This window comes from Staurois parvus, unplaced genomic scaffold (genome assembly GCF_062004578.1).
Source record: "Staurois parvus isolate SC_StPar_1 unplaced genomic scaffold, SC_StPar_1.0 ptg001795l, whole genome shotgun sequence".
NCBI classification, from domain to species: domain Eukaryota; kingdom Metazoa; phylum Chordata; class Amphibia; order Anura; family Ranidae; genus Staurois; species Staurois parvus.
This window is the reverse complement of record NW_028319591.1, coordinates 516309-537500: the sequence shown is the minus strand read 5'-3', so window position 1 is coordinate 537500 and position 21192 is coordinate 516309. Positions and strand designations below refer to the sequence as shown.

The window sequence follows — 21192 nt, the reverse complement described above, 5'->3', positions numbered from 1 at the left end:
TATATTGTAAAGTGCTGAGCAAACTGTCGGTGCCATAAATCCTGTATAATAATAATATAATAATTGTGCAGGTGTGGGATGGAAGTCTGGTGACCAGAGCAGATCCTTACCCTAGTTCCACACCTATGTGGCCGTGTGGGAATGTACTCCCGTCCCCGTGACACGCAGGGAGAGAGGTCCCTGTACTACTTTGGAAAAGCAGCCCGCACGGGAACCTTGGTTTCCAGCACGGTTGCGTTTCCCAGTGAGGGCGGCGTGCCATTAGAACTAATGGCACCCGCCCGCGGGTCTGCAATTCTCTGTGCGGGTGGTGAGGCTGCACGGATTTTCGTGCGGATCTGCATCGGCACCACCCGCACAGATGTGAACCGGGAGTGAATCCATATTGGAGAAATCAAATCCAGGATACATGCTCTCAGTCTGAACCACTACCAACCCTCTGCACAAGTCCTGACAAAGGGAGAAAAGTTCAGCCCCCAAAGACGCACTGTCTAAAAATTTAAGTGGAATCTCAACCACACCCAGGGGCGGACTGACAACTCATGGGGCCCCCAGGCAATAGGGGATCATTGGGCCCCTGTGTCCTTGCCCAAACTCAAAAAAGCCTATGAAAAAGGTACCAGGGGCATCTCATGGGGCCCCCTACTGACCCCGGGCCCTCATGCAGTGCCCCAGTTTCCAGATGGTCAGTCCGCCCCTGGCTACACCTCTATCATTCTCTTATCACGTAAAAGAAGAAGTTTCGTCACTACATTTTTTGATGTGTAATGTGTTGGAACTTTGCTCTGTTGAAGAAGTTTGGGAACCGCTGCTCCAAGTGACTGTGCACTCTGCAAGTGCAGTTGCTCCAGAGCTTAGTAAATGAGCAGAAGCTCTGCTGACTTCCATCATTCAATCAGGTGCAAGCAAAAATGATGTTTTTTTTTTTTTTTCCTTGCATGTGATTGCATATTCTTTGCAAAGTGAACCATCACCTCATTTATTGCGTTCTGGAGCAAATGCCCTTGCAGTAGTGGTGCACCGAAAGGAAAATTCTGGTGCTGAAACCAACACCAAAAATTCAGAATGCACATGGCTGAAAACAAAATGTCTGCGTATGTGGGGGTGGGGAGGCTCAAATTTTTTTTTAACTTATGATTTTATTGCTATAACATAGAGCAGGGGTGGGCAACTGTGGCCCTCCAGCTCCAAGTCCCATCATGCCTCTGCCTTTGGGAGTCATGCTTGTAACTGTCAGTTTTGCAATGCCTTATGGGACTTGTAGTTCTACAACAGCTGGAGGGCCACAGTTGCCCACCCCTGACACAGAGGATCAATAGTCCCCCAATGCGATAGTATATGAGTGACAGGTCCTCTTTGTAGGGGGGAAGGGTTGCCGTTTGTGCAAGGAGGGGGAAGGAGAGGAGCAGTGTATACAGAAAGGCTCCTTCACTGGCAGCTATATGTCAATGCGGGTTTTTAAATGTAATTACCGGCTTTTTATTTTCCTTCTCTATAGCTTCAAGAAGGAGCTGTCAATCTCCCAGCTGCTAAAGGAAACAAAGGGGTGGGGTCACCCAGTGACATTACACAGTGACTCCGCCCCTTTGTTTCCTGGAATGAATACCCCTTACAATGGAGGTCAGTGGGAAGAATGTCCCTTACATTGGATGTCAGTGAGAAGAATGTCCCTTACATTGGATGTCAGTGGGAAGAATGCCCCTTACATTGGTGGTCATTGGGAAGAATGCCCCTTACATCTGTGGTCATTGGGAAGAATGCCCCTTACATTGGTGGTCATTGGGAAGAATGCCCCTTACATTGGTGGTCAGTGGGAAGAATGTCCCTTACATTGAGGGTCAGTGGGAAGAATGCCCCTTACATTGGTGGTCAGTGGGAAGAATGCCCCTTACATTGGTGATCAGTGGGAAGAACACCCCTTACATTGGTGATCAGTGGGAAGAACGCCCCTTACATTGGTGGACAGTGGGAAGAATGCCCATTACATTGGGGGTCAGTGTGGAGAATGCCCCTTACATTGGTGGACAGTGGGAAGAATGTCCCTTACATTGGTGGACAGTGGGAAGAATGCCCCTTACATTGGTGGACAGTGGGAAGAATGTCCTCTTACATTGGTGATCAGTGAGAAGAATGCCCCTTACATTGGGGGTCAGTGTGGAGAATGCCCCTTACATTGGTGGACAGTGGGAAGAATGCCCCTTACATTGGTGATCAGTGGGAAGAATGTCCCTTACATTGGTGATCAGTGGGAAGAACGCCCCTTACATTGGTGGACAGTGGAAAGAATGCCCATTACATTGGGGGTCAGTGTGGAGAATGCCCCTTACATTGGTGGACAGTGGGAAGAATGTCCCTTACATTGGTGGACAGTGGGAAGAATGCCCCTTACATTGGTGGACAGTGGGAAGAATGTCCTCTTACATTGGTGATCAGTGAGAAGAATGCCCCTTACATTGGGGGTCAGTGTGGAGAATGCCCCTTACATTGGTGGACAGTGGGAAGAATGCCCCTTACATTGGTGATCAGTGGGAAGAATGCCCCTTACATTGGGGGTCAGTGGGGAGAATGCCCCTTACATTGGTGGTCAGTGGGAAGAATGCCCCTTACATTGGTGATCAGTGGGAAGAATGCCCCTTACATTGGGGGTCAGTGGGGAGAATGCCCCTTACATTGGTGGACAGTGGGAAGAATGCCCCTTACATTGGTGATCAGTGGGAAGAATGCCCCTTACATTGGGGGTCAGTGGGAAGAATTCCCCTTACATTGGTGGACAGTTGAAATAATCTCCCTTACATTGGTGATCATTGGGAAGAATGCCCTTTATTTTGGTGCCACTAAGGCAGGGAGATTGACAGCTCCTTCTTGGAGCTATAGAGAAAGGAAAAAAAAGCCGGTAATTACATTTAAAAACCGGCAGTGACTTTTAGCGGTAGCTCACTGTATACACAGCCGCACCCCCCCCCCCCACATCTGCAGTACACACAGCCCCCCAGTACCGGCTACATTTTTTCTACCTGCTAAATGCCAATAGGGCTATTTTCGTCTGATATGTTTCGGCCACCGAAATTTAGGTGAATCCCTACCTTGCAGAGTTCAACTGCACTTGCAAAGTGCACAGACTATTTTCCTTTAGTAAATCCACCCCATATGCTTGTGTGCACCATTTATAACCAAATATACGATATAGACATAAATATAAGGCACAGCAAAAAATGACACAACACTTTTCCTTTACTACATCGGAATAAGACACAATAAGAAAAAAAGACAAAAGCAGCTTCTAAAAATGTAAATGATTTATTTTTTAATTTCAAGATCCAAAGAGACAATGGATGGGTAAAGGCAACATAGGAAACCATGGTTAAGACATGTTTAATGTGTGCTTATAAATAACCACAACTGAATACATAAAATATGAAAGTTTGAATGAAAGTTTTATATTTTATACCTTTATTCCAGATTCATTTAACATAAACAAGAAATCAACCTTTAGACCGAGTTCACATATATGCGGTGCGGTACATCGCATGTGATTCGCACGGGAACCGCACCACATTCCTGTGCCAATCACATGCGATTGGTGTGCGGTGCGATTGGAGCCATATATTTTGTATGGCTCTAATCACACCCGCACCAAAAACGTGCAGGAACCTTTTTTTGGTCCGCGTTAGAATCAGATCACATGGATATTCACACCTATGCGATCCGATTCTGCACATCGCAGTGCGTTTTGCGGACCAATTTCGGGGTGTTGTTAACTTAACATACACACCCGCAGCGGTTCTCATGAACGGGGTGCGATTCTGATACGGTGCGGAATTCGCACAGAAAACACTGCAAATTCCGCACCGCATCAGTGTGAATCCAGCCTTAGATGTGAAATGTTCGCTTTGGGCTCACCTACCAAAACGCATAAACTCAAGGGTCAGTTCTCTAAGCTGTACTGATCGTTATTTGCTGAGCGATCATTATTATATACAAAGACAGCCGAAATATATCATCTAATTGCTGAAAATAACGATCAACCATTATGGTACGTAATGTACAGTATGTGTTATAGTTTAGTGCAGGGGTGGTCAACTGTGGCCCTCCAGCTGTTGGTGAACTACAAGTCCCATCATGCCTGGGCAGCACAGTGGCTAAATGGTTAGCACTTCTGCCTGTCAGTACTCGGGTCGTTGGTTCAAATCCCAGCCACGGCACCAACTGCCTGGAGTTTGCATGTTCTCCCTGTGCCTGCGTGGGTTTCCTCCTAGTACTCTGGTTTCCTCCCACACTCCAAAGACGTGCTGGTAGGTTAATTGGCTCCTGTCTAAATTGTCCCTAATATGTGTATGTATGAATGTGAGTTAGGGACTTCAGATTGACCTTGAGGGTTAGGGACTGATGGGAATGTACAATATATATGTAAAGCGCTGTGTAAATGGACGGTGCTATATAAGTACCTGAAATAAATAAATAAATGCCTCTGCCTTTGGGAGTCATGCTTGTAACTGTCCAATTTGCAATGCCTCATGGGACTTGTAGTTCTACAACAGCTGGAGGGCCACAGATGCCCACCCCTGGTTTAGTGAATAGAGCCTATGCTGGTAACCTTTTTCTTTATATGTTTGATAATATTGTACATGCCTTGTACTACTTTATATTTTCTTCGCCAGTTAATGAATCAATTTTGCATATGTGTGATGTGTTGATGTAAAATATATAAACAATATCTCAGTTTTTGGAAGATGCTGAAGAGTTCGATTACCTAATCTAGCCTTTCTCAACCTTCTTTACCTCAGAGGAACCTTTGAAATAATTTTCAGGTTTCTGGGAAACCTGCTAAAACCAATCCATTGGGGGTCAGTGCAGAGAATGCCCCTTACATTAGTGGCCAGTGGAAAGAATGTTTCTTACACCGGTGGTCAGTAGTGGATTGTCAATGGAAAAAATGTGTCTTAAGTTGGTGGTCAGTGGGAAGAATGCCCCTTACATTGGAGGTCAGTGGGAATGATGCTCCTTACATTGTTGGTCATAGGAAAGAATGCCCCTTACATTGGTGGACAGTGTAATAATGTCCCTTAAATTGGTGGTCATTGGGAAAAATGCCCCTTACATTGGTGGTCATAGGAAAGAATGCTCCTTACATTGTTGGTCAGTGGGAAGAATGCCCATTATATTGGTGGACAGTGGAAAAAATGTACCTTACATTGGTGGCCAGTGTGAAGAATGCCCCTTACATTGGTGATCAGTGGGAAGAATGTCCCTTACATGGTGGTCAGTGGGAAGAATGTCCCTTACATTGGTGGTCAGTGGGAAGAATGCCCCTTACATTGGTGCACAGTGGAAATATTGTCACTTACATTGGTGGTCATTGGGAAGAATGACCTTTACATTGGTGATCAGTGGGAAGAAGGCTCCTTACATTTGTGGTCAGTGAGAAGAATGCCCCTTACATTGGTGGACAGTAGAAATAATGTCTCGTACATTGGTGGTAATTGGGAAGAATGCCCCTTACATTGGTGGTCATTGGGAGGAAGGCTCCTTACATTGGTGGACAGTGGAAATAATGTCCCTTACATTGGTGGACAATGGAAAGAATGCTGCTTACATTGGTGTTCATTGGGGAGAAAGCTACTTACATTGGTGGTCATTGGGGAGAATGCTACTTACATTGGTGGTCAATGGGAAGAATGCACCTTTCTTTAGTAGCCAGTAGTTGGTGGTCAATGGGAAGAATTTGCCTTACTTTAGTGGTCAGTAGTGTATTTTTAGTGGAAAGAATGTGCCTTAATTAGTTGGTCATTGGGAAGAATGCCCTCCAGCCTGCTTGCTGGCCCTGGATCTTTGCAAGCACCATCAAATTGGAATCAATCAGCCATAGTTTAAGGAACACCTAGCAACTTCTGGAGAAACCTTACTGTTCCATGGAACCCCAGCTGAGAATGAATGACCTAATGGCTGCTCATTTATCATAGAGGTTCTGTTAGTGGCATGTTTCATCTTAAATTCTCAGGTTTTTTAACCTTCTTCAGAAACTACAAAGCATTCCCACGCTCCCTTCTGGATTTTGAGTTCATTAGATATTATAGTAAATGGAATGAGCCTCTAAGCTGGACAGGAACAGAGATGAAGATGATGGCTCAGCGACTGTGTTGCCGAAGTCCCCAAGAAATGTAAGAACTCAGTGGATAAATCAATCCAACAGACTCTGCCCACAACTGAAATATCACTTTTGCTTTGGTCAGCTCACTCTTGGTCTTCAAGCAGACTATGGGGCATCTTTATAAACATTCAGTGTATTCTGGCACATTCACCATCCTGGATGTCCCCACAATTGTTGAACATGTGCTCACCTTTACTGCAAGCAATTCTAGTATTTCTAAATTTTATTGTTAAATGTTGCAGATATTGAAGGTTCTAAGAAATTCTTTTGTAAGTTCTCAATGATTGTTCATGGAACTTGGTTTGAGGTGAAAAGGCACAGTGGACCTGTACTTGTAAATCATTGGACATTCTTGAATTTGTGTAGTTTATGAAGGTGAATTTTAACAGTCAAATCTTGTAACGGCCACCACGTTATAAATATAGTGAAGGCTACAAAAACCCACATTTACTATTTAATCATGGCAAAATGAAAGTGTAGGCAACGGTCTCTTAAAATGTCTACAGTTCCTAAAGTCATCAAAGCCACCCATTCCTGTGATCCTTGTTCTCCTGAGGACAGGGGTGGACTGACAACTCATGGGACCCCTGGGCAATAGGGGATCATGGGGCCCCCTACTGACCCCAGGCCCTCGGCAAGTGCCCGAGTTTCCAAATGATCAGTCCGCCCCTGCTTGAGGAGCAACAGCCAACATCCGCGTGTGTAAGGCATTATGTCCACCCTTGCGTTTTGTGGTCTCTACTGCCATCCCCTACATTATTGCCGGACATAGTTGTGATAGTAGGGTCAGCGGAAGGAACCACAATGCATGGCGGTCAGACGCAGACATCCGACACTCCCAGAAATGTTTAATGTGAAGATTGTTCAGTTGGCCATACTGTAGCTTTTGAACAGATCAGAGAAACAGGTGGAAGGCCAGGTAAGTATAAATCATTTTTTTTTTAAGGTCCTGCTTTTTGACTTTTATTTTACTCAATGACATAATGGCTTCTTTTGTACTTGAGCTTCAGACATAGAAGCAAGAAAACTGCAGTCTACTAATGCGTGATCTTTGTATTCCTGTTCCTTTGATCTGCTTTTGACTTGCTTACAATCAGTCTATTCATTTTTTGAGGATGCTTCATTATTGCTCTGGGCTGCTTCTAAACTGCTTCTAGGCTGAGTTGCTTTTGAGATGTTTCATCTGCTTTTGCATTCACTTTGACTTTTATGAGAAAGTAAAATGCACACAAATCCACGTGTACACAAGCCCCTGTACAGTACATGGGATCAGAAGTGTATGTATGTTTTGTGCTGCCCTAGGCAACACAAAAAAAACCATTTTAATTAAAAGAAGAACCTAAGATTATCCTTATCGATATACAGCCGTCACATGACCCAGCTCCTTCCCAGCCGGTCTGCAGGGAAACAGTGGCAGGAGAAGCTTCTAGTCCACTGCTGCTAGTTCAAAATAATAATAATAAAAAACAGTCTTTGAAATACAAAGTAAAAATAAATAATTCATATCAATAAACTGTTTTAAATTGTCATACAAATATATATTTGAAATCAAATCTTTTATTATTTTTGGAAATAACATAGTATGGGTGGATTTCTGCCAGTCACAGGCATTGTTATGCCCCTCCATCCTGTGTCTTAGAATACCAGGGAGGTGAAGCCTCCATCGATCAAGATGTAATATCCCCCCCTCATTGTGTTTATCTGGCTGGTGGGCATGGGGGAGGAAGGAGGGAGTGAGCTGTCCTTTACCACTGTGTACATGCACATATGTGTCACTCTATTGTCACATGGGCTGCTAAGATGTGAGGAAGGAGGGAGTGAGCTGTCATTTACCACTGTGTACATGCCCATATGTGTCACTCTATTGTCACATGGGCTGCTAAGATGTGAGGAAGGAGGAGAGGGAGGAAATGCTCACTGTAAAATCTCACTAAACACTGAGCATGTGCAAAGCTGCCAACACACCAACTGCACTGGGGACATGGACAGAAGGGGGAGATAAAGAACAGCAGGATCAACCAGGCTTTTTCCAGAATTCAGAAAAAGAGGTATTAGTGAGTGAGTAGGAACATCATATAATAAAGCATTTATTGATAGTTTTTTATGATGTGGGTTTAATGGCACTTTAAGCTGTTAAACAGTCTAAGCTGTTAGAGCTGAACTCCAAGCAGGTAACATTTACTATGTATTCCTTTAAAGCTCATAAAATGTATACATGTGTACATAAATATCTGAATCTGTCCTCATAGCAGCCTCCCGTAATCCTCAGATAGGGAAGGGCTATTGGCCAAGAGTTTGGACATGCTCACAGGAGGAAAGAGCAGAGTGATGACATTATCAGTGAGTTACTTCTCCATTATCTGGTCATTGGCAGGGGGTAGGCCCTAGACCAAGCTTTATTTGTACATGTACAAAGCATAAAGATCTGGATCTGTCCTGATAGCAGCCTCCTGTAATCCTCAGCGAGGGAGGGGCTACCGGACAACATTTCGACCATGCCTATAAGAGGAAAGAGCAGAGTGATGACCTCATCAGTGAGTTTCTGCTCCTTCATTGTCCAGTCACTGGATGGGGGCCAGCAGGGCCATGGATAAGGGGGTACCACCAGTCTTCCTGTATGGGGCCCAGGCCAGCAGGGGGGCCCAGGAAGCTGGGTGAATTGGATGTCGGCAGGGAGGATGATCAGCACAGCAGCAATTACTGGAACCAATCCCCTGCATGGCTCTCTCTGCAGCAGCTGAAAGCTGGCTTCTGATCTTCTCCCCCCCTGCTGGCTTTCAGCTGCTGCAGAGAGAGACATAAAGGGGATCGATTCCAATTACTGCCGCCCCGCCACACCCATCACCCTCCCTGTGCACCATACTTTTCCCCTGCTGCCCAGGCCCCCCTGTGTTCCCCCACTCCCACAGTGCTGCCAGCTTCCCTCCTCTCCTTTCCACCGGCAGCTGCAAGCACACAATAGGATCCTGAGTTAACATAATGAGCGATTGGTACTGATCACTCACTGTGTTCATTCATAACTGAAGCCTAGTAAACTGTGTTTGTGTGTGTGGGGGGGGGGGGGGCTCCTCAGGTTAGCTGTATGGGGCCCCATGGTTTCTAACAGCAGCCCTGGGGGAAGGCTCTGACCAGGGGTTTCAAAACTGGATTTAGCCCTTTGCCAACAATAGGGCAGCACTTTTTCCATTGAAACCAATGATGGTGTACTATTCTTCCCACTAGAACCAATGATGGTGTACTATTCTTCCCAGTAATACCAATGATGGTGTACTATTCTTCCCAGTAATACCAATGATGGTGTACTATTCTTCCCACTGGAACCAATGATGGTGTACTATTCTTCCCAGAAATACCAACGGTGGTGTACTATTCTTCCCAGTAATACCAATGGTGGTGTACTATTCTTCCCATTAATGATGGTGTACTATTCTTCCCAGTAATGCCAATGGTGGTGTACTATTCTTCCCACTAGAACCAATGATGGTGTACTATTCTTCCCACTAGAACCAATGATGGTGTACTATTCATCCCACTAGACCCAATGATGGTGTACTATTCTTCCCATTAATGATGGTGTACTATTCTTCCCAGTAATACCAATGGTGGTGTACTATTCTTCCCACTAGAACCAATGATGGTGTACTATTCTTCCCACTAGAACCAATGATGGTGTACTATTCTTCCCAGTAATACCAATGATGGTGTACTATTCTTCCCACTAGAACCAATGATGGTGTACTATTCTTCCCATTAATACCAATGATGGTGTAGGGGGGGGGGGGCTCCTCAGGTTAGCTGTATGGGGCCCCATGGTTTCTAACAGCAGCCCTGGGGGAAGGCTCTGACCAGGGGTTTCAAAACTGGATTTAGCCCTTTGCCAACAATGGGGCAGCACTTTTTCCATTGAAACCAATGATGGTGTAATATTCTTCCCACTAGAACCAATGATGGTGTATTAGTCTTCCCAGTAATACCAATGATGGTGTACTATTCTTCCCACTGGAACCAATGATGGTGTACTATTCTTCCCATTAATACCAATGATGGTGTACTATTCTTCCCAGTAATACCAACGGTGGTGTACTATTCTTCCCAGTAATACCAATGGTGGTGTACTATTCTTCCCACTAGAACCAATGATGGTGTACTATTCTTCCCACTAGAACCAATGATGGTGTACTATTCTTCCCATTAATGATGGTGTACTATTCTTCCCAGTAATACCAATGGTGGTGTACTATTCTTCCCATTAATGATGGTGTACTATTCTTCCCAGTAATACCAATGGTGGTGTACTATTCTTCCCACTAGAACCAATGATGGTGTACTATTCTTCCCACTAGAACCAATGATGGTGTACTATTCTTCCCACTAGAACCAATGATGGTGTACTATTCTTCCCATTAATACCAATGATGGTGTACTATTCTTCCCAGTAATACCAATGATGGTGTACTATTCTTCCCACTAGAACCAATGATGGTGTACTATTCTTCCCACTAGAACCAATGATGGTGTACTATTCTTCCCAGTAATACCAATGATGGTGTACTATTCTTCCCACTAGAACCAATGATGGTGTACTATTCTTCCCACTAGAACCAATGATGGTGTACTATTCTTCCCACTAGAACCAATGATGGTGTACTATTCTTCCCAGTAATACCAATGATGGTGTACTATTCTTCCCACTAGAACCAATGATGGTGTACTATTCTTCCCACTAGAACCAATGATGGTGTACTATTCTTCCCAGTAATGCCAATGATGGTGTACTCTTCTTCCCAGTAATACCAATGATGGTGTACTATTCTTCCCACTAGAACCAATGATGGTGTAGTATTCTTCCCAGTAATACCAATGATGGTGTACTATTATTCCCACTAGAACCAATGATGGTGTACTATTCTTCCCACTAGAACCAATGATGGTGTACTATTCTTCCCACTAGAACCAATGATGGTGTACTATTCTTCCCACTAGCACTAGAACCAATGATGGTGTACTATTCTTCCCACTAGAACCAATGATGGTGTACTATTCTTCCCACTAGCACTAGAACCAATGATGGTGTACTATTCTTCCCACTAGAACCAATGATGGTGTACTATTCTTCCCAGTAATACCAATGATGGTGTACTATTCTTCCCACTAGAACCAATGATGGTGTACCATTCTTTCCAGTAATACCAATGATGGTGTACTATTCTTCCCAGTAATACCAATGATGGTGTACTATTCTTCCCAGTAATACCAATGATGGTGTACTATTCTTCCCACTAGAACCAATGATGGTGTACTATTCTTCCCAGTAATATTAATGATGGTGTACTATTCTTCCCAGTAATACCAATGATGGTGTACTATTCTTCCCACTGGAACCAATGATGGTGTACTATTCTTCCCACTAGAACCAATAATGGTGTACTATTCTTCCCACTAGAACCAATAATGGTGTGCTATTCTTCCCACTGGAACCAATAATGGTGTACTATTCTTCCCAGTAATACCAATGATGGTGTACTATTCTTCCCACTAGAACCAATGATGGTGTACTATTCTTCCCACTAGAACCAATGATGGTATACTATTCTTCCCAGTAATACTAATGATGGTGTACTATTCTTCCCAGTAATACCAATGATGGTGTACTATTCTTCCCACTAGAACCACTGATGGTGTACCATTCTTTCCATTAATACCAATGATGGTGTACTATTCTTCCCAGTAATACCAATGATGGTGTACTATTCTTCCCAGTAATACCAATGATGGTGTACTATTCTTCCCAGTAATACCAATGATGGTGTACTATTCTTCCCACTAGAACCAATGATGGTGTACTATTCTTCCCAGTAATACCAATGATGGTGTACTATTCTTCCCAGTAATACCAATGATGGTGTACTATTCTTCCCACTAGAACCAATGATGGTGTACTATTCTTCCCACTAGAACCAATGATGGTGTACTATTCTTCCCACTAGAACCAATGATGGTGTACTATTCTTCCCACTAGAACCAATGATGGTGTACTATTCTTCACAGTAATACCAATGATGGTGTACTATTCTTCCCAGTAATACCAATGATGGTGTGCTATTCTTCCCACTGGAACCAATGATGGTGTACTATTCTTCCCAGTAATACCAATGATGGTGTACTATTCTTCCCAGTAATTCCAATGATGGTGTGCTATTCTTCCCAGTAATACCAATGATGGTGTACTATTCTTCCCATTAATACCAATGATGGTGTACTATTCTTCCCACTAGAACCAATGATGGTGTACTATTCTTCCCATTAATACCAATGATGGTGTACTATTCTTCCCATTAATACCAATGATGGTGTACTATTCTTCCCAGTAATACTAATGATGGTGTACTATTCTTCCCACTAGAACCAATGATGGTGTACTATTCTTCGCACTAGAACCAATGATGGTGTACTATTCTTCCCAGTAATACCAATGATGGTGTCCTATTCTTCCCAGTAATACCAATGGTGGTGTACTATTCTTCCCAGTAATACTAATGATGGGGCACTTCTTCCCAGTAATACCAATGATGGTGTGCTATTCTTCCCACTGGAACCAATGATGGTGTACTATTCTTCCCAGTAATACCAATGATGGTGTACTATTCTTCCCACTAGAACCAATGATGGTGTACTATTCTTCCCACTAGAACCAATGATGGTGTACTATTCTTCCCATTACTTCCAATGATGGTGTACTATTCTTCCCAGTAATACCTATGATGGTGTACTATTCTTCCCACTAGAACCAATGATGGTGTACTATTTTTCTCAGTAATACCAATGATGGTGTACTATTCTTCCCAGTAATACCAATGATGGTGTACTATTCTTCCCACTGGAACCAATGATGGTGTACTATTCTTCCCAGTAATACCAATGATGGTGTACTATTCTTCCCACTAGAACCAATGATGGTGTACTATTCTTCCCACTAGAACCAATGATGGTGTACTATTCTTCCCACTAGAACCAATGATGGTGTACTATTCTTCCCACTAGAACCAATGATGGTGTACTATTCTTCCCACTAGAACCAATGATGGTGTACTATTCTTCCCACTAGAACCAATGATGGTGTACTATTCTTCCCACTAGAAACAATGATGGTGTACTATTCTTCCCACTAGAACCAATGATGGTGTACTATTCTTCCCACTAGAACCAATGATGGTGTACTGTTTTTCCCAGTAATACCAATGATGGTGTACTATTCTTCCCAGTAATACCAATAATGGTGTACTATTCTCTCCAGTAATACCAATGATGGTGTACTATTCTTCCCAGTAATACCAATGATGGGGCACTAGTCCTCCTACTAACCAGGCCATGAGACCATGTTTATTCTCACTGAGGCTGGGGCCAGGACATATTCTATCCTTACTGGCCCTAATCCAGCCCTCCGAATGTCTGGCCCTTAATTTGAAAAGTTTGGAGACCCCTACTCTAGACCTAGCTTTAGTGCTTAAATTCAGAAGCGAAAATTATGGTCACCGAATGGCTATGCATTCTGGGTCATAGGACATGTCAAATAATATTACCAATCTACTGGCAGATAAGACATCTCCCATATTTATACTATAACTAGAAATTTAGTTTTCGGAGTTCAGCTTTAATGAACATGATTATTCAGAAGCATTGTATAAAAGTGTTGGCTAAGTTGATATTTGAAGTTGCAGCAGTAAGCCACTGACCCTGAATAAGAATGTGCATGTCAGGTATCCCTACACTTCATTGTCCGGGTCAGGGCGATTCCTTACTTGTAGCGTGTGTTTTAATCATCACCTCTTTCGCGGACAGAGTTCTTATCCAGAAGGCAACATCCTTCACGTGGTTCTCTAATTAAAAAAAAAAAAAAAAGATATAAAATTATTAAAGAGAATCAGCAGCTTTCATTGAAAATAAAATATTGCCCTGTAGACAACATGCAGCTTTCCTATTGCTTCCATTCTACAGATGTTAAAGGGTAACTAAACCCAAGAACACAAATGTCATATAGCTTACAGTCTTTAGATGTGGTGGCTGCATTAGTTTTCTTTTTTTTAAGCTAATAACATTTTCAGCAAATACAGAGAATACTTGTTCATGCAGCCAGAAATGCTATGTCCATCACTTCCTTTGAACTGGCACAAAAGAATATCTTCTCTCTTAGCTATCTTCTGTAAATTACTAACTTCCCTGACCCCCCCAATGTAATGGAGATGAAGAGCCACAGACATGTTTAGAGTCCATAGGAGAGCAGCCTAGGGTGACAACCATGGCTCCCTCCATAGGTGCAGTGGAGGAATGTGACAACACTGAAGAAATGACTTTTTGCTACAATGTGACGTAGTCAGTGTACAGCTTGTATAACATGTAAATTTGCTGTCCCCTCAAAACAGCTCAACACACCGCCATTAATGTCTAAACTGCTGGCAACAAAAGTGAGTACACCCCTAAGTGAAAATGTCCAAATTGGGCCCAAAGTGTCAATATTTTGTGTGGCCGCCATTATTTTCCAGCACTGCCTTAACCCTCTTGGGCATGGAGTTCACCAGAGCTTCACAGGTTGCCACTGGAGTCCTCTTCCACTCCTCCATGACAACATCACGGAGCTGGTGGATGTTAGAGACCTTGCGCTCCTCTACCTTCCGTTTGAGGATGCCCCACAGATGCTCAATAGGGTTTAGGTCTGCATGGCCAGTCCATCACCTTTACCCTCAGCTTCTTTAGCAAGGCAGTGGTCATCTTGGAGGTGTGTTTGGGGACTTTATCATGTTGGAATGAAAATGTCCAAATTGGGCCCAATTAGCCATTTTCTCTCCCCGGTGTCATGTGACTCGTTAGTGTCACAAGGTCTCAGGTGTGAATGGGGAGCGGGTGTGTTAAATTTGGTGTTATCGCTCTCGCTCTCTTATACTGGTCACTGGAAGTTCAACATGGCACCTCATGGCAAAGAACTCTGAGGATCTGAAAAAAAGAATTGTTGCTCTACATAAAGATGGCCTAGGCTATAAGAAGATTGCCAAGACCCTGAAACTGAGCTGCAACACGGTGACCAAGACCATACAGCGGTTTAACAGCTGCCATTCGCCAGGGGGGGATCTTCGTTGCTCAGCATAGCCGCCATTCACCGAACATCTTGTACTTTTTTTTTGTGAATATAAGGCATTCTCTGATCGGACAGGGATGAGGCCATGATGTCACTGCCCCACCTCCCCAGCAGTCCCACAGGCATTGAATATGTATACTTACAAACTGGACCAATGTAACTATGCAATAAAAACCATACTTGGAGTTTTATTGCAGTAAAGTGTAAAAACGTTTTATTTAGACCAGAGACATGCCCAAATCCATAGCCCCGCCCCTCCTGTACATGGACATTTGGGGGCCGGCCACTGTAGTCCATCTCCACCCCCCATCAGAAATATGAAGAAAAATGTATCAGCTGCACTCCACTCTTAGCGCCTCTTGCCATATTTATTAGTTGTCAACAATGTCTTCCCCTGGCAACCAACCTTCTGACGCATTTCACCACTTCTGGCTTGTGCATACAGATAGGGGAAAGTCAGACTTACCCAGGGGCGGACTGACCATGTGGAACTGCCCAAGGGCCCGGGGTCAGTAGAGGGCCCCATGAGATGCCCCTGGTACCTTTTTCATAGGCATTTTTGAGTTTGGGCAAGGACACAGGGACCCCATGCTCCCCTATTGCCCGGGGGCCCTATGAGTTGTCAGTCCGCCGCTGGACTTACCCAATCTTTGTGAACAAGTCAGAAGTGGTGAAATGCGTCCCTAGCTGAAGACATTGTCATATGCAGTCCCTTGTTGGCAACTACTAAATACGGCAAAAGGAGCTAAGAGTGGATTGCTGCTGATACAGTTTTTCAACTTTTTTTTAGTTTTAGTTTTGAATAGAATGGGAAGGGGCGAGTGTTAGACCCTCTGTCAAGTTATCATTGCTCAAACACAAGAACAAACAGGGTGCTGGATTCAGACTAAGGGTCACAGAAATGGCCACTGGGCACACTGGTTCCAGTTCAGCAGCACTCCATAACACGAGGATCACCCTCAAGAACAGGCAAAGAACCCAGATTTGAGAATCCATACAAATACATTCCAATGGGAGCACCAAACAAAGGTCCAAGGCAGGGGCGGACTGACAACTCATGGGACCCCTGGGCAATAGGGGATCATGGGGCCCTTGTGTCCTTGCCCAAACTCAAAAAAGCCTATGAAAAAGGTACTAGGGGCATCTCATGGGGCCCCCTACTGATCCCGGGCCCTCGGGCAGTGCCCGAGTTTCCAAATGGTCAGTTTGCCCCTGGTCCAAGGTAATTTCACAATAAAAATGTTTCATAGCAGAATAGTGCTTACGCATTTTGGTGGCCAAACACCCCCCCCTTCATCAGAAATTAAAGTATAACGAAAGGCAAAACATTTTTTTTTAAGTTTTGGATAGAGTGGAGATGGATTAGAAAACCTGATGGGTTTTTATTGCTGTCTGCGTCCCCATTAGGGAGATTCCTTCTCTCTATTTGTCCTGTTTACCGTTATCATTGAAAGTAAAAGAAAATCCCAAATTTTGGGCTGTCCCCAGAAAAGTAATAGAGGGGAAATCTTCCCATGGGGACACTAGTTCTGGTGACCTGGGGGTTCCCAAGAGATTCCTTTAATTTACAGGGATTATTTCTTACTTCCTGTTGGCTATAGGACAGGAAGTGAAGGTGAATCTCCCCAATGGGACACTGATGGCAAAAGACAAAAAATCTTATCAGGGTTACAACTCTCCCTTAGAGCCCATTCACACTTGTACAACTTTTTATACGGGGTCCAAAGTCACATGACAAGTCGCACCCCATGTTTCCCAATGTGTGCCATTCATATCTGTGCGACTTCAAGTCACAGCAACTTGAATATAGTTCCTGCACTACTTTGGTCCAACTTTCATGCTACTTGAGGTCCATAGACTTCAATGTAAACCCTCCGAAGTCGCATGAAAGTCGCATCTGAATGATATACATGCTAGATTGGGTCACCAGTATTGTCTAGTAGTCTCCTCAAATACTCCAAGCCAAGAATGTACAACCTTTGGCCCTTGGGGCCCTCTGATGTGGCCCCAGAAGAGGAAGAAAAGGTCAGTGCATCAAACATCACATACACTGTGCTTTTTCAATGGCCATATCAGCACCTATAAAAGGGTTAAAAACTGTTAGGCTGTGTTCACACTTATCTATGGATGTAGCGCAGTGCTCCTGCGGATTTCCTGCGGGTTAGTAGCACTGAGCAAGAGTTTTGTTGCGCTTTCAGAAAGCAAAACACACTTGCAAGAAGTAATAGAAGTCTATGGCAAGGTGCAGCTAACCCGCTGGAAAGCTGCAGGTGCATTGAGCTGCACCCGAGGTATACCACAGTGTATCAGTGTGAAAGCGGCCCTATAGGGGGCTCAGCACACTAAGGGCTCATTTACATTTGCAATTTGGAAGGTGGTAAAACCCCACAGTTGAGATGTGTTATTACCACACCCCCCAACCACTGGTGTAGCATCAGGTGTCAACCCCACCCCATGCTCCAGGGGGCCCATGCGGCCTCCCTATCACATTCTGTTTTACACTTGGACAGGAGGGGTGGTAGGGGCAGCATATACAGGAACCAATCCTCTCTATTCTCCTGCAACCACCAGCTTCTTCTCCTATCCCTCCTGCCAACATTCAGTGGCTGCAGGAGGAAACTCAGAAGTCACATGAAAGTCACACCTGAATGATATACATGTGACTTGTTTGCGACTTTGTACAGCACAAACTATCATCCCTGGTCAAAGCCAAAGTTGCACCAAAGTCGCACTCATCCAAAGTTGCACCAAAGTCGCACTCATCCAAAGTTGCACCACAGTCGCACTCATCCAAAGTCGCGTCAAAGTTGCATCAAGTTGAACTGTAAAGTCGCAATGAAAATAACATAAATAACGTGTGAATGGAACCTTACTGTACCCAAAACTAAAAAAAAAAAAGTTTTGCCTTTAAGAATTCTGACTGTGCTTAAACAGACCCAGGTGAGCAGACACCAAATAAAACTGCACTGTGATTTACTGCTTGGAACAGTTTCAGGAGGGCAGGTTACACCAGTGTTAGTGAATGCAGAAAAAAAAAATGAACCTGGGTACACTCAGTCCCACTTCCTGTCCTGGTGACACCCTGTGTGTCAAGGTGTTATAGGGTGTCAGCAGAAGAAGTTATGGGAATACTCCATTTTATTCAAAGTTATGACACATATAAGCTTTAAACGATAATAGGTTAATTTAAAAAAAAAAAAAAAAATGTAAATAAGAAACATATTATACTTACCTGCTGTGTGCAGTGATTTTGCACAGAGTAGCCCGGATCATCCTCTTCTCGGGTCTTCTGCCCGCGCTTCTGGCTCCTCCTTTCTGTAGGGTGCCCCAACAACAAGCAGTTTGCTATGGGGGCACCCGCTGCTCCAAGTGTCCATTCACACACGGAACCATGGCTTAGCCCCACCACCTCTCTCTCTTCATTGGCTGACTGGCTGTGATTGACAGCAGAGTCTCAGCCAATGAGGGGGCAGAGACCCGGGACAGCCGAGGCTGCCGTGCACATCGCTGGATCTCAATGAGGCTCAGGTAAGTATTGAGGGGATGGGGGGGATTCTGCACACAGAAGGTTTAGAATGCATGAAGGTAAAAAACCTTGAGCCTTTAATTTTTAAAAAATATTTCATAAATGTTTGGGAAAGGAAAGAATAAGATACTGTATATTATAACATCACCCTCCATACACCCAATTACAATCAGTTCTCCCAGACCGGGACATCAAATACAGCAGATAGACCTGTATTGACAGGGTATAAGTACAAGCTGGATGACCAGATCCTGCTGCATGTTGATGATAAATACGTCACAATGCAAGTTTATCCGGAATATAAAAATGGTGGAGGACAATACTGGAGGACATTACTGGAGGACAATACTGGAGGACAATACTGGAGGACAATACTGGAGTACAATACTGGAGGACATTACTGGAGGACAATACTGGAGGACAATATTGGAGGACAATGCTGGAGGACAATGCTGGAGGACAATACTGGAGGACAATACTGGAGGACAATACTGGAGGACAATACTGGAGGACAATGCTGGAGGACAATACTGGAGGACAATACTAGAGGACAATACTAGAGGACAATTCTAGAGCACAATACTGATGGACAATACTGGAGGACAATACTAGAGGACAATACTAGAAGACAATGCTAGAGCACAATACTGGTGGACAATACTGATGGACAATACTGGAGGACAATTCTAGAGCACAATACTGGTGGACAATACTGATGGACAATACTGGAGGACAATTCTAGAGCACAATACTAGAGCACAATACTGATGGACAATACTGGAGGACAATACTAGAGGACAATACTAGAGGACAATACTAGAGGACAATGCTGGAGGACAATGCTGGAGGACAATGCTGGAGGACAATGCTGGAGGACAATGCTGGAGGACAATGCTGGAGGACAATACTGGAGGACAATTCTAGAGCACAATACTGGTGGACAATACTAGAGGACAATACTGGAAGAAGTTACTAGAGGACACTACTTGAGGACAATACTGGAGGAAAATTCTGGAGGACAATACTGGAAGAAAATACTAGAGGACAATACTGGAAGAAAATACTGGAGGAAAATACTGGAGGACAATACTGGAGCACAATACTGGAGGACAATACTGGAGGACAATACTGGAGAACAATACTAGAGGACAATACTGGAGGACAATACTGGAGGACAATACTGGAGAACAATACTGGAGAACAATACTGAAAGACAATACTGGAAGACAATACTGGAGGACAATACTGAAGGACAATACTGGAGGACAATACTGGAGGACAATACTGGAAGACAATACTGGAAGACAACACTGGAGGAAAATACTGGAGAACAATACTGGAGAACAATACTGGAGGACAATACTGGAGGACAATACTGGAGGACAATACTAGAGGACAATACTGGAGGACAATACTGTATGACAATACTGGAGGACAATACTGGAAGACAATACTGGAGGACAATACTGGAGGACAATACTGGAGGACAATACTGGAAGACAATACTGGAAGACAATACTGGAGGAAAATACTGGAGAACAATACTGGAGAACAATACTGGAGGACAATACTGGAGGACAATACTAGAGGACAATACTGGAGGACAATACTGGAGGACAATACTGGAGAACAATACTGGAGAACAATACTGGAGGACAATACTAGAGGACAATACTAGAGGAAAATGCTGGAAGACAATACTGGAGGACAATACTGGTGGACAATACTGGAGGACAATACTGGAGGACAATACTGGAGGACAATACTGGAGGACAATACTGGAGGACAAGAGACATGCTAGATTGGGTCACCAGTATTGTCTAGTAGTCTCCTCAAATACCCCAAGCCAAGGGTGTTCAACCTGTGGCCCTTGGAGCCCTCTGATGTGGCCCCAAAAAAGGAAGAAAAGGTCAGTGCATCAAACATCATATACACTGTGCTTTTTCAATGGGCATATCAGCACCTATAAAAGGGTTAAAAACTATTAGACTGTGTTCACACTTATCTATGGATGTAGCGCAGTGCTCCTGCGGATTTCCTGCGGTTAACAGCACTGAGCAAGAGTTTTGTTGCGCTTTCAGAAAGCAAAACACACTTGCAAGATGTAATAGAAGTCTATGGCAAGGTGCAGCTAACCCGCAGGAAAGCTGCAGGTGCATTGAGCTGCACCCGAGGTATACCACCATGTACCAGTGTGAAAGCGGCCCTATAGGGGGCTCAGCACACTAAGGGCTCATTTACATTTGCAATTTGCAAGGTGGTAAAACTCAACAGTTGAGACATGTTATTACTACACCCCCCAACCACTGGTTTAGCATCAGGTGTCAACCCCACCCCATGCTCCAGGGGGCCCTTGCGGCCTCCCTATCACATTCTGTTTTACACTTG

At 44.0% G+C, this 21192-nt stretch overlaps 1 protein-coding gene across 1 annotated transcript in view; it reads right to left on the bottom strand.

The window, feature by feature from the left end:
- HSD17B12 (hydroxysteroid 17-beta dehydrogenase 12) overlaps positions 1 to 21192 on the bottom strand; it is a 229022-nt gene that overhangs the window by 181235 nt on the left and 26595 nt on the right. Inside the window, exon 2 of the mRNA XM_089663878.1 lies at positions 13948 to 14025. Coding sequence (XP_089520004.1) covers positions 13948 to 14025 — 78 coding nt within the window. The remainder of the gene's footprint in view (positions 1 to 13947; positions 14026 to 21192) is intronic.